The 13,829-nt window shown below is 41.5% G+C and overlaps 1 protein-coding gene across 12 annotated transcripts in view; it reads right to left on the reverse strand.

Annotated features, from left to right (window-relative positions):
- The window catches only part of BLTP1 (bridge-like lipid transfer protein family member 1), a 206,547-nt gene that overhangs the window by 96,102 nt on the left and 96,616 nt on the right, over positions 1 to 13,829 (reverse strand). For 11 of the 12 annotated variants that reach the window (XM_074993362.1, XM_074993364.1, XM_074993363.1 and 8 more), the window contains 8 exons: positions 12,774 to 13,054; positions 11,242 to 11,492; positions 10,479 to 10,737; positions 9,171 to 10,014; positions 4,891 to 4,961; positions 4,077 to 4,250; positions 3,635 to 3,752; positions 346 to 492 (listed from right to left, as the gene is read on the reverse strand). In XM_074993362.1, the coding sequence (XP_074849463.1) occupies positions 346 to 492; positions 3,635 to 3,752; positions 4,077 to 4,250; positions 4,891 to 4,961; positions 9,171 to 10,014; positions 10,479 to 10,737; positions 11,242 to 11,492; positions 12,774 to 13,054 (2,145 nt within the window). The remainder of the gene's footprint in view (positions 1 to 345; positions 493 to 3,634; positions 3,753 to 4,076; positions 4,251 to 4,890; positions 4,962 to 9,170; positions 10,015 to 10,478; positions 10,738 to 11,241; positions 11,493 to 12,773; positions 13,055 to 13,829) is intronic. The other variant, XM_074993360.1, reaches the window with a different exon arrangement.

Genomic DNA, 13,829 nt, shown 5'->3' on the forward strand with positions numbered 1-13,829 from the left:
GATACAATTTACATCATTCCTATTAATTGAAATAGGAGAGGGTGAAATCTAATAATTTGTAAGTCTTTTACAGAGGTTGAACATACGTTCATTCAGATGCCAATGCATTCGTTAAAAATAACTTTTATTTTACTTTTTATTTATTTTACTTATTTTACTTTATTTTCTTTTAAAATTTTATTTTACCTTGAGCAGAGAATCAAAAATGCATAAAGTCAACAAAATAGAACAGTGATTTATCACAGCTAGAGTTAAGTGTCTCAAAAAAGTCAGAAGGATCCACATGAAGGTTAGCTTGTGAACTACTATCACGTGAGACTACACAGATCAACAGAAAATTTTTACCTTGGGTATCGTAACATTGGCCTGAAGACCTTTAATTGTCACATTATCTTGCTTAAGTGAAAGATTAGTCTGTGCCTGTCCTTGGTTTGTTGTTCCTGTTGCTGGGTTCTCTGTTTTCATTCCCCTAATATCCTGTTTGGAAGATAGCTTTAAAAAATGTGGTTCCAGTTAGTAATTCACACTAATTGAAACCTATCGAAGTATTTTTAAATGTAAGGCAGTGGAATGGCTCAGAAGTACTGCAGTGCAATAGACTCATATTTGATTCCAACTTACAGTATCATGACTTCTGGGTCATCAGAGTCTGAGAGTGCTACAAAGGGCTGTTCTGCTTAGCACAAAAATTTCAACTGATTAAAGTTCCAAAATGAACTTCAAAGAGTTCCTTTTACCTGAAGATTAACTGCTTTGATAGGCAAGGACACTAAAGGTATCAATAATAAAATTGGGTGACTATCCATCCTTGTTTAAGCTGTCTCACAAGCATCCTGACTTTAAGAAAATGTACTAACTGTCTCGTATTTTGTGAAGCTCCTGTTCCCTCACACCTAGTGCCTTGAGGCAGCAGCCCCCCCCGCCAGGGAATTGGGTGGTTCCAGGGAATAGGGTGCCAGGGTGCAGCCTGTTCATTCCCTGATGCCCCTGCTGGGAGGTCGTGGAGCCCCCAGCCTCCACTCCCCTTAATCAGGGGGCTGCAGAGTCCCCATCCCTGGTGCCTCACTGTGAGGCATCTGCCCCCATCACTGAGGAGCCCTGACATGGAACAGCAGCCCCCAGTTCCTGAAGGCTGGTGTCCTGTATTTGCCATAGTCAATGTGGTCACCCTAGAATAAAAAGAATCATTAGCAGACTAGAAAGAACCCATAATTGTGGAGGAAGACAATAGTACACTTAGTTTCAAAATAGGAAGATAGGGACAACTGTGTAAGGTATCAAATGGACTGCCACACCTTCCATAAAAAATATGTGCTTTTATGGCTTCACTTTGGCAGAACTCTAACTCAAAATCACAAAACACAACTTTCTGGAAGTATTCTAAATCATTAACTGTGATAAATTATGTATTGCCAGTACACATATTCCACTAAAAGCATTTGTTAGAAGAGTATGCGCCCGATCACAAGTAGAGCTAAAAATCCAGCCTGCTACATACTATACCAAATTATACTAATTAATAATACCATACTATTTCCCAAATATTGTACAGCATTTCTGCTATACTATAGCATAAAAACTGTTCTGTACATGTGAATTCTTGAAATGTAGTCACCAATGATCCCTTTGTCGATGTACATATGCCTCATGAGATCAAGAGTGGATTCTTCAAAACAGAAGAGCCCAGCAGGCCTGATGATACTCACAGCTGAGATGCCTGTCACTGTCACCACTCACACCAATATTGAGGGTACTGACATCAATATTTTCAGCCCTGCTGTTATTAGAATTGGAATGTACAATTTTATCTGCACTGATGAGGTAAGCATCAGACTTGAGTACACTGGGGCATGGCACTCTTGATGTCTTTTAATTTCAATACCAGAGAATTTAGGAGCACACTTATCAGCCATAATCCTATAATTAGAGTTCTTGTGAGAGTCTGAAGAGCCCTTTTTAGGTCTCAACTAAGTCGTCTTCTTCCAACAGCTAGAAAACACAGCTGACCTGGAAGATGGCCCCAAGTAAGAAGAACGATGCCTCTGTTCCCTGTACATCTTCATATGTGTTTGTGTCTTGAGGGACAGGATGTGGTCAAAGGAATAGCAAGAGCACTCGGGGATGATGAGTTCTTTGCCCATTCAGCTCCAGATTGGCCTGAATCCAGGGCCAGATGCATGGATTTTTGCATGGCATATCCAGCAGTAGGGAGGCCAGGTGGCAAGAGTAAAAACATTAAGACAGGGGAAAGAGGTAATAGCATACCTATTAAAGACTATTACAGAGTGTGGGGGTCACCAGGACTGCACCCCATCCACGGTTAGGGGCGACTCTCATTCAGCTGGTGGAACAGGTTTATTAGTCAACAGCAACATAGTGTGGTGCAAATTTGTCAGTATGGCAGCCAGAAACAATCAGTCCAATCCATACGGGGGAGAGGAGGCCCCAAGTGGGGTCCTCAAACCTTGGATCCTGTGTCCTTTGTTCCTCTCCAGCCTCAAGACTAACTCCCTTCAACTGCCCCGTTTCCAATTTAAACCAGCAGCCTCCACCTGCCTTCTTATGTTTCCTGGGGAACAAAGGTGTCACCAGTTTGCCTAGGTTACAAAGATCAGGGACTTTCATTGCTTACATCACTACCCATCACCACAACTCCCCACTTTGGTCTCAAAGTGGGGAGAAATGTGACAAACTGAGCAGGGTCCCTTAGCCAGCCACCTGGGGAAGTTCAGTTCCCTCCCTGCATGATAGGGCTTCGGCTATAACATTGTTACTCCCCTTAACATGGAACACCTCCATGTCATAATCCTATAGGAGCAGGCTCCGCCTCAGGATCTTGGCATTGTCCCCTTTCATGTGATGCAGCCAGGTCAGGGGTAAGTGATCAGTACACACCATGAAGCTCCACCCAAACAGATATGGCTGCAGCTTTCTGAGAGCCCATGGAATGACCGGACATTCCTTTTCTATGGCTGCATAGTTCTGCTCCCAGGGCAGCAGCTGCTTGCTCAAGTACACAATGGGGTGTCTCTCCCCTTTTTTGTTTACCTGCATTAGCAGAACGCCCAGCGCATTGTCTGAGGCATCAGTGAACCATAAATTCTGGGTTTACCAGGTTCCTTCAGCGCACAGAAAGCCCCTTTGCGCTGCTCGGTCCAGAACACCTTTTCTGGCTGACTGTTCTTACACGGTTCCGTGAGAGGGGCTACATTTGAGCTAAAGTGGGGCACAAACTTCCTGTAGTTCCCTGCCACCCAAACGCAGGCCTGGACCTGCTTCTTAGTCTGGGGCACTGGCCAGTCTCTAACGGTCTCCACTTTGGCTGGCTTTGGCTTTAAGAAGCCACTGCCCACTTTGTGGACCAAGTAGGTTAAGTCGGCTATTCCCCTTTTGCTATTTTTTTTTTTACACTAAAGTGCACTGGGTAGATAGAAATATATACCAGAACTGGAATGTATATGTGCTCAATTACTTGAAGGAGAACATTTGATTATAACAAATGAGCGTGCATGCTTATATATAAGATAAAAATTTCATCTGAAATAAAGACATGTATGTTATTTGTTTTCCTTCATCCCACCCAATCCAAGCTTCTGCCACCCCAAAACATCCTGTAGTTTTGTACTACCCGTACATTCTCTGAGGTTGTTTTGCTGTTCTGTACAGCTTCTCTGAGGACCTTACAGTGTAGATCATCCACAATTGCTGCTGGGTGTTGTGTGGTAGCACAATGTACCATTGCTTCTATATACCTATAGGAGAAAAAAGAATTGGTTCACAAAAGAAAATTTGATTTCCAGGAAGGAGTCAGAGCAGGCCACTAATCAATATAATGTAATTTTTTCTAGCTCTTCAGCTAGACATGTAAAATTATGTAAATTGGCCCTTTTTTGAGCGGGGAGGGAGATGAGAGCAGGACATCAGCTGTTACTCCAGGCATTATATAAAATCTCGTTTTTTCCCCCAATGCCTATATATACACAGCTAGTCTATCCAAAAGCTTTTATTTTAGCAATTGATCTTCCAACATCTAGCAATTTTAAACATGTATCTTGAAGTAAAGGAAAATAAAATACCTGTCTAAAGCTTCTGCTACCAGAGGAGTAAGAACAACATCTATAGTTCCTTTTACTTCCACTATAGCTGTTGTTCTAGTCTGGGAGACCGGGTGATCCAGTGTCCATTCTTCCGTTATTGTTTCATCATCGGTATTATCCATTGTTTTCTTTTCCAAAGGTGTATAGGGTGTACTAAACAAATCAAATAGACACTAATTATTTAGATTTTCAAAACAGGCATTACAGAATTTATTGTTAATGTTACTTTTTCTTAGTCTTTTATCTTTATATGACAGCGACTCCAAAATAATTAGAGCCTTGAATTGGAGATGCCAAACTAAACTAATCTTATATTTATTTCAGTAGACGATTCTGCGCTATTAAGATATATAGCGCAAATAACACCAGCCTGATTTTAATAAGGCTAGCAAGTGTTACAACAGTTGAAGTATTACGCAAACCTAGTCACCTGTCATTTAAATTACCAATGCCATAATGCAACTCAGGAGTGCAAGGGAGGGAAGGACAGAGATAAGGGGACCAAGGCTGGGGCCAGAGCTGGGGTGAAAAAGGACCCTTGGCAAGGGGCTGAGGCCAACAGCCAAAGCCCCAGGCGTGGCCCAGCAGCCAGGGCCAGAAGCAGAACCTCAGGCACTGAGAGCCAGGAGCCACAATCCCTAGTGCAGGGGGAGCTGGATATGGTGGTCTCTCCCTATCTACTGTAGTAGCTGGCCCACGTCCCAGCAGCCCTCCCCATGTTCCTCTGCATCCCTCTTAGGGGGGTACACTCCACAATCTGGGGGCCTCTGTTATAACGCAATTTTTTACTCACTTGGATGTCGATCCTGTAAGCTGCATTCCTCTGTCCAGCAAAGCATTAGCTGTGAGACCCTGTTTAACAATCTAAAACAGTACAAAACAATTACTTCTTTGAGTTTAACAAAACAATATATATAAAATATAAAGATACAGACTACTATTACTAACTATCTGCTACTATTCTTTGAGCTTATAAATGTTTATCTATTCTGTGAATTCTATAATTTCAAGAGAAGATCCCTATTACTGTGCATCTCTGCCCACCTCCACCCCAGCCCACCCCAAATGGCACTCCAACCATATATAGTAAAAGTCCTCTTATCTGGCACTTAGCCTACCAGCAAAGTTCAATAAACTCATATTTCTGATCTGCACAAAAAGTCCAGTTTAAAGTGTGGTTGGTGCAGAATCAGTAGGAAGCTGGGGCACAGGAGAGGCTGCAGGGCACACTCTGGGAGGGAGAGTGGGTCCAGGAGGGGGCTTGGGTCAAGAGTTGGAGGCACTCACCTCTACAGCCCCTGCAAGTGGCTCCTGCCCCTTCTGTTGCTGGTGGAAGCATGGCTAGGTGGCTCTGTAGGTATAGAGCCTCTGCCACCCTGTCCCCAAAGTGCTGATTCCCAAATCACTGGCCTGGATCTGCAGCCAATGGGAGAGGCGGGGGGCAACGCCTCCATATAAGAGCTGCCAGAACATGCCTTCAACAGGAGCTGCAGGGATGGGAAGCCACTTGCCAGAGATGAGCATCCCAAATCCTCCCTGTGCTCCAACCCCCTGCCGAGCCCAAGCCCCAGCCCAAACCTGTGCCCGGCACCACTCCTCTGCACCCAAACGTCTCCTTCTTAGTTAACGATCACGTTTAAATTTACTGGCTCTGACCATCCCTCTGCATGCCAGCGAACAGGGCTTTTACTGTAACTAGTTTTTTAACACACTGTACATGAATTTCACCATGAAGGTGTAACTTCTCAACCATTTAAAGATCAGACCCTGAAATTCTCACATGAAAACTAATACACTGAATACATATTACCTGAAATTTTAACACAACTATTTAGGAAAAGCAATATATGAAAGATTTATATCCACAGTGTTATTAACACAGTAAAAGGAAATCTAAAATTAGCTTTAATTGAGGTAATTACTTAAATTTCTATAAAATCATTTTGATTATTTTTCATCTGACGTGAAGGAGGTAACCCAATGGAGGTATAATTTTGGATCTGTAAAACTGCTGATGTTCAATTTCATACTTACATATAATTAAAAAGAGGGGAAGAAGGCTAGGGTATCCTGACATCAGAAACGACAGGACCATTTGCACCCAATCCTACTGCTTTCCTGTGTTTAATCCTACTACACAAACAACCCTAGTAAATAAATTTAGAGCACAGGGTAGTACGTTTCTGATTTTTACTGTGTATAATTTTTGTTTTCCTGTTCCAACACTATGAGGGTTTTGAGACGAAATAAATTGCTTTTATTGGCAAAAAAAAATTACTGAAGTATTTCTGTACGTTAGCTAGGTATATTCAGTTTTGATTAGATTTCACTACTCACAAAACACTATGACACTGTCTTGAAAAGACAGTTTTCTGAAAGACACTCACACTTGGAGACTGGTAATATTGCACCTAAGAATAAACTAAAATGCATATTTTTATACTTTATGAAATATAATGATCAGACTGTTCACTAAATTCACATTTTCGGTATAATTATTTCAAGACATTTACTGCAGGTTTATTTTTGTCAGATGTTCTCAGGATTCCTGATGAAGCACTTACAAAAAAGTAATTACTTATACAAATTATACAGAAACAACTACTGAGAGGATGCTAACCCTGCAGGTGATACAGGTTACCCCAAAACTTGAAAGAAATCTGAGGGACAACCACAGAGAAGGGACAAAATCTTCTCAGCCATGATTTAGATTTAAATTTTTTAGAATTTTCTTTTAACCAATTCCCCCACCCCACCCCACAAGACAAAATTTTTGGTCCTGGATCTGAAGTTTTCATACAGGTTGCACCTCTGAAATCTCATGCTCTCTCATCTGGCAACATCCATTGTCTGGAATGACCAGAGTGTTGCCAGATGAGAGAATAGTGGCTGGTGCAGGAGTCCCCCTCAGGGCTAGGAGTAAGAGCCCCCCGCTGGTCCTGCAGCAGCACAGCGACCAGGGCCCGATCCCCCGCTGGTCCTGCAGCAGCACAGCGACCAGGGCCCGATCCCCCGCTGGTCCTGCAGCAGCACAGGGACAAGAGCCAAAGTCCCCGCCACTGCCACAGGAGCACAGGGGCCCCCACCAGTCCTTCAGGAGCCTGGGGCCAGAGCCCCCACCAGTCCTGCAGCAGCATGAGGCCAGAGCCCCTGCAGGTGCTGGAGCAGTGCAGGGCCAGAGCCTCCTCCAGTGCTGGTGCAGCGTGTGGGGTAGCCTGGGCTAGGGAGAGAGGCTCTCTGTGTGAAGAAGCCCTATACCTCCCCTCATCCACCAAATTCTCTTGTCTGGGACCAGACAGGTCCTGAGAAAGCCAGATAAGGGAGGTGCAACCTGTATATGAATCCACCAGTGATATGTCTTATCTAGATTTTAGTAGCTCCCTCAAACATACCCCGTCACACAGAACAGACTTAAGACTTCTGGGAGACCTCTGCACCACTGAGCATGCAAAATAATACATGTCTAGTGCAGAATTTCCCACCCCAGAAAATACATTCTGTCCAAAAAGTGCTGCATTTCCACTCTTCATCTACCAGATACCACTGGGCCACCAGAATTGCCAGCTGATAGGTAGTAACAGGTAGCAGACAACTGTGCTCATTACAGCAGCCTACACAGTGAGCCAGGTTAGGAAGCACAGATATGACAAGGGGCTACTGGAGGCAGGGAGGGGTCACAGACTGTGGTTCAAAATGGCTAGTGGTGGGAACAGACTAGGCTGCAGGCTAAGGAGGCATTGAGCAGGTGCTGAATAGAAGGGGGTTCCAGGGCTGCACAGGGACAGCAAATACAGGGACAAACAGGGACAGAGGCAGATGTGCAGGAATGAATGGGAGAGTCTCAGAGACAGCCAAGTTCTGCATGGGACAGATTCCCCACACCCTAACAATCCCTCAACTCACCTGACTTCTCCCACCCACATCTAAACACTCCCCAGGTTCACTCCCTTCCCTCTTCCATAGCCCCTCCATCACCTATGACTCCCCCTTAGCACTGATTCTAAAGGGGAGTGGGAAATATGTTTCTGTATTGTAGTTTAAAAGAATTATTCAAAGTTAGGCATCTATTTTTCAAAAAATATCCTGAACCTCCTTTCTTTTTGGTATCAAAACAAAAAAGTAGTCCAGTAGCACTTTAAAGACTAACAGAATAATTTATTAGGTAATGAGCTTTCGTGGGACAGACCCACTTCTTCAGATCATAGCCATACCAGAACAGACTCAATATTTAAGGCACAGAGAACCAAATATTAAATATTGTACTGGACTGCTTTTTTGATGGTACGTAGACCAGCACAGCTTTTTCTCCGTTTCTTTTTGTTGTGAGGGATAGGTCTGTATTATTAGGTGTACTTGCTGACAGATATTTTGAAACAAATTACCAAATTATCGAAACTGTTATGGTTATACTGTGTTATGCTGTGCAGAAATACTAATGTTTTGGTGCAGAATTTCCTCAGGAGTAACTTAACTAGGAAATAAAGCCAAGTCTCAGCATCTTGTCATCTAAATCTCTGATTCTCAGCTTCAATTAGATGTAGGGTTGTTTACAGTTTCTGTGACACAGTATGGTTAACCACAATTAACTGAAGTGTTAAGCTTTGGTGGAGGAGTTAATCAAGTATACTGTAAGTACATTTTCAATAGTAACAGAGAGGAAGCTGTGCTAGTCTATACACTATCAAAACAAAAAGCAGCCAAGTAGCACTTTGCTAGTCTTTAAAGTGCTACTTGACTGCTTTTTGTTTTGATAGTACATTTTAAGACACTGCACTACAAATCACTTTCTACTAGATGTCATTCAAAAGCATTTCTAAGTAATGTAACGAGCGTTGACAAAGCTCCCAATAACTCAGACACACTTTTCATTCACAAACACTAATTCTTCTCTTCCTCACAAGCCTTTCTGTTCCTAAATCCTAAAGGATTTATGATCAAAGAGCACAACTCTTAGTAACTAAGAGCAAACAGTTCTAATTTTCCTTTGACCTAGTTAACAGGAATTCCTTAACACAGCGCATTATGAGCCTTTCTAGATCACTTGTTTCCTTCATTGTTTTTTTACCTCCATACCTTAAAAGTTGGAACAGACAGATGCTCAAAAGATGAGGAGCTTTCTTCACTAGTTGGGGTATCAAGGTCTAAAGGCCGATGTAAGGAAGATTTTGAGGTTCTTTTATTTGTTGGATGCTTTACTGACCAGTTGACCACCTGAAACTGAGTAAGGTAACTTTGATAACAGGTCATTATAGGCTGTTGGGAAGTTATTTGCTCACTCTCTACAGCCTTTTCCGCTTCCATGATGTACATGTGCTCAACAAGTTCATCCTCTCCTCCCAGTGCTGAAACAAATGAAGCCTGTGAAGCATGACTCTTGACTGGCAAAGTCTTGGGATCCTGACTGGCTTCTCCATGGACTGTACTAGTTAGAGGTCCTTCTACACTGTGATAGATCGACCCTCTACTATACTCAGTTTGCTGGGCCTGTTTTTTCCTCTTTTTCCTTCCTGGATATGTTCCTGGGCCTTCATCACTGCTTATTGGCTCAAATTCTTCAGCTGCTGAAAAATAGGCTTCACTATCAGCCATCGACATGCTAGAGTCCATTGAGCGATATTGGTGAAATGAGTTTGAATCTGCAGATGGTGTGTATGGAAACGAACCAAAACTTCTCCTCTGCTTTGGAGAGTCCAACACATTCTCATCACTGCGAGAGACATCACTGCTGAACTGAACGCCAACTGGAACTGGCTGCTTATCACCATAGAAGGCTGCAGTAAGACTCTTGGTGCTCCCAAGTCGGGTAGAACACACAGATGCTTGCCGTTTCAAAGGAGACCTGAGCGGAGACTGACCTACAGACCTTTCCTGGTTGTTTGGAGACACGGGACTACTTGCTGAAACTTCTCCTGGAGTACTAGAAATAGAAAAAAAACTATTTATTTATTTTTCTTTATATGGTGCAAATCTTACACTGCACAATCCTGACAATACTCATTTAAAAGAACAATTTTATGCACATTTCATCAGCACAAATGAGGAAATAAGAATTGTCAAAGAAAACAATTTATACGAGAAATTATTTTTATTATACAGAGCAGGCATACTAAGTTGTACCAAGGTCTTATAGTAACTGAGATCATCTTCTAGCTTATCAAAGTGCAAATGAGGAACACCTAGGTAAATGCGCTTGTCACACTTATTAGATCTTTATCTAGATGAGAAAATCCAATCTTAATGAGTCAACTTTTGCATTCAAAGTAATAAATTTATTGAATGAATACTGTCAGACATATTCAGTTGCATTTGAATTTTCCACAGGTTTACTCAGCCTTATCCTTAAGAGTACACACAAATTTCTACCTTGGATAGAGTACTAACCTTCCATGGCCATCCTCCCTCTTTGCACCAGCCAAAAACTCTTTTTGTCCCATGTGATCTTCAGTAGCAGAAGAAGGGCTTTCCTTTTCACCTGCAAGCAAGGGAAGTGCTGCACTGGAACTGCTAGTTTCCTCTGAAGATGATGAGGAGCTGTGTGATCGCAATGGTACTTGCAGACTCAAGTGCTGGGCCTTTCTCTCTATTTCTATACCCACCGATCTACAGTCCCAATCTTTTCTTTTTACACCATTTGTCTTACCTAAGTACAAAACAGAGATACATCTATCATAAACGTGAACATTTTGTGGCACCAAGAATTAAGAACTCTAATGTTTTCCCCCTCTTAAAAAAGTAACAATATTCAAAAAAATATTATAGCACTGACAGAAATGTATAAAGACAGCTAGAAGTGTTACAGTCAAAACACTAGACTTCCTCACTGAGAGATGCCCAATTTAAATAAGTCACTGCAAGTGGATGTCAAGTCCTCAAACTCTGTATTACCCAGAAACCAACCGTAGTCTCTTCCACTACAAATACAGTGGACTAGCTCCCACTATGTTTGAGTATTTTTAGAGTACATCAGACTATGTTCTATTGTATGACCTGTAATAAAATTATGTATACAGTATTATAAATAACTTACTCTTCATTTACCAAGAATCAGTTAAGATTTTACAAAGTACACTGTACAGTTAAAAATCTACACGTCTCAGTAAGTGGGAAAAAACTGTATGCTAAGTAATACACATTTTATTCTTACTGTCTATAATTTTGGGAGTCTCCTTGGTAATAATCCATTCTCCTGGCTGCAATAAAGACTGTCCATAAAACATATCAGATTCTGCACTTGTACTTGAAAAGGCAGAGCTGCTTGAAGGTGTCATCTCTTCCAGCTTAAAGAAGTCTAGCCCTGTCACTGTGCCACCAAAAAATCGGCAGCCACCAAGACAGCCACACTTGTTCTTGCTTCTTTTGTTTTTCACATTATCATCTGGCCACAAAAACCATAACCTGAGCAAAGGTGGAAAAAAAAGCAAAGCCAAAAATCACTAATGCACCAATATTTAAGCATATTTGAACTAACCCTGTGAACCAAAGATGCAAAAGTCTGTGTCTTTTACTTATCAACTCCCTTTTTATTGATTCATTTATAAAATTGAATACCTTGTATACACACAATGCATAGACATAAACTGAACATATCTACAAAGACACTAAGTAACATCCAGCTTAATTTCCAATATATGTTATAAGCTTTCCAAAGACCAGAAATAGTTGCATAAATTAGGAAGTAAAGGTCTTAGTGTGAACAATTCGTGGTTTTGCAAAGCCCATGAACTATTTTAGAAAAATCTACCAGTGTGTGTCATACAATAAAAGTGTGTTTAAAACTTGAACTCCTAAGGCTATTTTTGAGGCTGTTTTTTCATATCACTTGCAGATAGTAATCACATTATCTGATCATGGAAATACCACATTTAACAAGACCCAGTCTCTTTACCATAGAACTGAATCCTAACATTTGATCCTAGTCTAGATTTCAAAACCTTAGCTGATGGCAATTCTAGCAATACAACTTATTTCATTTTTTTTTCCCTAGTTTCAGTTTTTCCTCAACCTTAACCTAAAATTTCCCTACTGCAATGCATTTCTTCATAATCTCTTGCTGAGTCCTATGGGACTAATGAGGTAATATGTACTCTTTATACAGTATAAATTTCTGTCTCTCCTCCCATCTACACAGGCAGCACACGATTTGAAAGCAGCACTTTTGAATTGCCGCAGCTGCTATTATGCTAATGAGGTGCTGCATATTCATGGTAGCCCCTCATTAGCATTTTCTGACCTTGCTCATAACCATGCCCCTTTCAAAAAGAAGGGGCTAGCGTAGATGTAGCCTAAATGTTGCACAACTCTATGCCTTGTTATCAGTGGGAGTACCACCATAGACGAAAAACAGTATATGGCCCTATCTTTGTAGCTTAGGCTAATGATTAAAAATTATTTCTCTTTATTTTGACATCATTGCTCTTCATGTTGCTGAAAATACCAATATCATTCAAGTTCTCTGTTATCCAAGAAGGCGACAACCAATTCCTGAATCTCTTCTAAGCACCTTAATACATAGGTGGTTCCCAGCAACCCACCTACTTGTATAGCGAGTACAGTCTAATTTTCAATCAATTGTTTAAGAGTCAGAACTTAAAAAATATGTCTTCATGAATAAATAAATGGGTCAACTAAAACGACATGAAATACAGTAACCTTACCTCCTCCAATAATTTCACTTACCTCTTAATTCTGCTATCATGTGTTTCTAAGAAATGTCTCTGCACTTCATGTTTAGAATGATGGTCCACAGCTAAGGCAACATCAGCGGTGATGAGTCCCAAATTGACAGACCCAGCTTCCAGCCAGTGTGCCCGCCGCAGTATTGTGGGCTGAAGACCAACTCTGCAATTGTTCACTTGCTCAATGTACTGTCTTAGCTGAAAGTCTTGGATAGCAGCACTTATGCCCTCTCCAACAAACTGGTTATGGAGGTTACAGTTTGCAACACGTATAGCACCCATCTGAAAATACAATTTTCAAAAGAACATCTGAATAGTTCAAGATTAATCCACAAAAAAGTAATTTAAAACTAATTAGAGGACCCCATAATGCAGTCCCAGAAAGATACTTTGTGAAGCACTTACATGCTGTTCAAGAACAAAACTTTCCTAATTGAACAAAAGTTGCATAACTGAGTCTATATTATTTGGAGAAAGACACAAGTCTGGCCTCCTGGTCAGTAATTACAATTAGCCACATGTGTGAAATCAATACCTTTTGTGGCTTTGCGTGCATCACTGAATCTCCACCTCAGGGTGTCCATTTGTAAAAGGACAATAAAACAAACTCCCCAATGAATGTAGTGATTACTGTCTAAAGGTCAGAAGTGTTAAGAATTTCATCAGTATAACCTAAAACAGGACCCCTATCTGGATGAGCCATGTGGCAGCAAAACAGAGCAATTCTGAAGAGCTGCGGCTGGCGGCATGCTAATGAGGTGCTGAATATGCATTTCAGTGCCCCATTAGCAATCTTCAAAATGGTCATTTGTATGGCCATTTCGAAGATTTGGGATAGTGTAGACAGCCCTTTTCTCAAACTTTTTTTTGATGAACATCCTTTGACAAATATTTCAGGTCGTGATGACAACCCTCCAGAAGCAATGATCCCTTCCATCCATGCCATTTTTACTTCTACATTGCTGCCTTCAGAGCTTGGCACCCATTTTTGGGAGTAAGGGCACCTTGAATTTGTGTGGGTACTTCGAAATGGCTGCAGCTACACGGCATGCTGGCA

Source organism: Carettochelys insculpta, chromosome 4 (assembly GCF_033958435.1).
Source record: "Carettochelys insculpta isolate YL-2023 chromosome 4, ASM3395843v1, whole genome shotgun sequence".
Lineage (NCBI taxonomy): Eukaryota > Metazoa > Chordata > Testudines > Carettochelyidae > Carettochelys > Carettochelys insculpta.